Source organism: Malurus melanocephalus, unplaced genomic scaffold (genome assembly GCF_030028575.1).
Source record: "Malurus melanocephalus ecotype Western Australia unplaced genomic scaffold, MMel_1.1 scaffold_1282, whole genome shotgun sequence".
NCBI lineage: Eukaryota > Metazoa > Chordata > Aves > Passeriformes > Maluridae > Malurus > Malurus melanocephalus.
In genome coordinates, this window is record NW_026624514.1 from 18,378 (window position 1) to 20,847 (window position 2,470).

Genomic DNA, 2,470 nt, shown 5'->3' on the forward strand with positions numbered 1-2,470 from the left:
GCTGTGCTGAGCTGAGCCAGAGCTGTGACAGCCCCTCAGGGCCCTGGCACCGGCCCTGAGCCTCCTTTGGTGGTGCTCAGTTTTCTCCAGGTCCCTGCACAACGCCGCTGCCTCACGYGTGGTTCACACCCAGCCCCAGCCCCAGGTCGGGGACGAGAAACCCCCGGAGCCGCTGTGGTCGGAGCCCCTGGAGGAGACCCCCGAGACCCTGCATGAGGCTTTCAATGGCACGTTCCCGACACAGCCAGACAAAGTGTCCCTCCAGAATGACACRCGGGCACTGGGCTCTGAAGGGCTGAGCCGTGAGGACGGGCACCGGAGCGAGGCTGTGCCAGGGGATGGCACCGTGTCACACCCRGGGCTGGCATCCCTGGCGTGGTCAGAGGCCGGGCACGGCCGGCCCGCGGTGCTGGAGCAGGTGGAGGAGCTTTAGGCAGTACCAGGGACCACGGGGGTGCAATGGGGTGACAGCACCTCATCCCCTACAGGACAAGCCCTCAGGGGGACCCCTCCAGGATCTGCCTCCAGATGCTGGACCCACTTGGCTTTGCTTGGATCTGTGAACTGGGAAGAGGAGACCAGTTCCCACTGGCCTTACTGGGAGGGAAGGGRCTGCTCCTGCCCCCCTGGCACAGCKGGAGTTGTGGAAGGGACATGGGGTCACTCAGGATGGGCTGAGGAAGCAGGAGGGGCCCTGGGCTGGTTGGCTGCTGATGGTGCAACTGGTTGGTTTTGTTCTTGGTTTTGTTTTGGTTCTTGGTTTTTTAATTTTATTTTCATCTCTAAATATAAGATATTTTGGAAAAAAAAAAAACCCAAACACCTGCTGGAGTTTAAGAGGGGTTGATCCACAAGGTTTCAAGGAGCCCTGGGCCAGGGGGACCTCARGTTGCCATGAATGGCCCAGGAAAGGAGGGACACACAGCCATRCCCAACCTGGAGCTGGGCATGGAGCAGGAGCAGTGGGGTCAGGGCACATTCCCACAGCTCCCAGCCCTGAGTCCAGCTGGGATCCAGCCAGCACCAGTCCCCTTCCATGMCCAAGTGATGTGGAATAATGGGATCATGGAAAGGTTTGGGTTCGAAGTGACCTTAAATCCCATCCAGTGCCATCCCTGCCATGGCAGGGACACCTCCCACCATCCCAGCTTGCTCCAAACCCCATCCAACGTGGCTTCGAACACATCAAGGGATGGGGCAGCCACAGCTTCTCTGGGAATYCCATTCCAGGGCCTCACCACCCTCACAGGGAGGAATTTCCCTGCACAAGGCCCTTCCCAGGCCCGTGGGTGCAGCTGCTCCGCGAGCCACAATTCAAGTGCGTTTAATACTGACATAAAAAAAGGGACAATATTTAAGGACATAAAAAAAAGTCGGTAGGAAAAGCAGCCCAGGTGAGACAGGGACAGTCCAGGTCAGGTGAGGAGAGGCTCCACCTTCATCTTCTTCACCGGTGCTGGCCCCGTGTCCGGGCTGGGACACTCCTGCTTGAGTCCCCTCCCGGGACACGGYGTTTCTGTGCCGTTGTGGTGGGAGAGTTGCTCCTCCTTCTCCTCCTTCAGCCGTCCCTGCAGCTGCTCAGCCCTGGCTGGCTCAGCGCTCTCCACCACCACCGGCCCCGTCCACTCGGGCACCTCCAGCCCCAGCAGCTTCATCAGCTTGGTCATCACGTCATCGACGTAGGCGTGGATGCGCAGGTCGGCCTGGCGGTCCTGGGACAGCAGGGACATGGCTCAGGGGACAAACTGTCCCTCCTGGGGACAGGGCCATGTCCCCAGCGTGGCATGAACTGACCCCGGGGCTCTGCCGGGTGTGGGCTGGAGCCACACCTGGGGATGGAGATGTGAGCACAGAGCCAGGGACTGGGTGTGACAGGGACAAGGGAGCTCTGGTGACATCCCAGGAACTCTCAATTCTGGCTACTAAACACTTTGGGCAATTGGGGCACCAACATCTGAGCTTTAAGGTCCCTTCCAACCCAACCCATTSCACGATTCCAGTATTTACCTGCAATCCCTACGTGTTTAGCAGGAGTTGCAGGTTTAAACCCTCCAACCCGGGACTCCCAGCCTGTTTGCCTCCTAAGAGAGGCCACCTGGGAGGGGACAACGTGCAGGGACAAACTTGGGATGGGCCTGGAACAGGGGACAGGAGGGGAAAGGAGCAGGGCGGAGCTGTAGGACGCTCACTCACGTGTTTGGTTGCTTGGAGGTTGACGATGACCAACTTCCCTCCTCTCTTCTTGGTGATCAGCGGGAGGTTCCCGCTGGGTTTGATCTGCAGAGAGGTCCCCAGGGTGACAGAGAGATCRGCTTTCCTACAGGGAAAATCCAGAATTGGGGTGATTTGGGTGGGARGGGAACTGAAAGCCCATCTTGTCCCACCCCAAGCCCAGGGCAGGGTGTCAGCACCTGCAGGCTTCATCTGCCAGYGTCAGGTCACGGTCAGGCAGGGAATCTTCCCAATCCAG

General features: G+C 59.3%; 2 protein-coding genes across 2 annotated transcripts in view; one reads left to right on the forward strand and one right to left on the reverse strand.

Moving 5' to 3' along the window:
* LOC130586758 (uncharacterized) overlaps window positions 1–803 on the forward strand; it is a 4,502-nt gene extending 3,699 nt beyond the window's left edge. The window contains exon 5 of the mRNA XM_057387653.1: window positions 32–803. Coding sequence (XP_057243636.1) covers window positions 32–433 — 402 coding nt within the window. The 3' untranslated portion in view covers window positions 434–803. The remainder of the gene's footprint in view (window positions 1–31) is intronic.
* Window positions 804–1,308: 505 nt separating this feature from the next.
* SIRT6 (sirtuin 6) overlaps window positions 1,309–2,470 on the reverse strand; it is a 5,257-nt gene continuing 4,095 nt past the window's right edge. The window contains exons 5-7 of the mRNA XM_057387654.1: window positions 2,412–2,465; window positions 2,194–2,317; window positions 1,309–1,712 (exon numbers count right to left, since the gene is read on the reverse strand). Of these exons, the coding sequence (XP_057243637.1) occupies window positions 1,416–1,712; window positions 2,194–2,317; window positions 2,412–2,465 (475 nt within the window). The 3' untranslated portion in view covers window positions 1,309–1,415. The remainder of the gene's footprint in view (window positions 1,713–2,193; window positions 2,318–2,411; window positions 2,466–2,470) is intronic.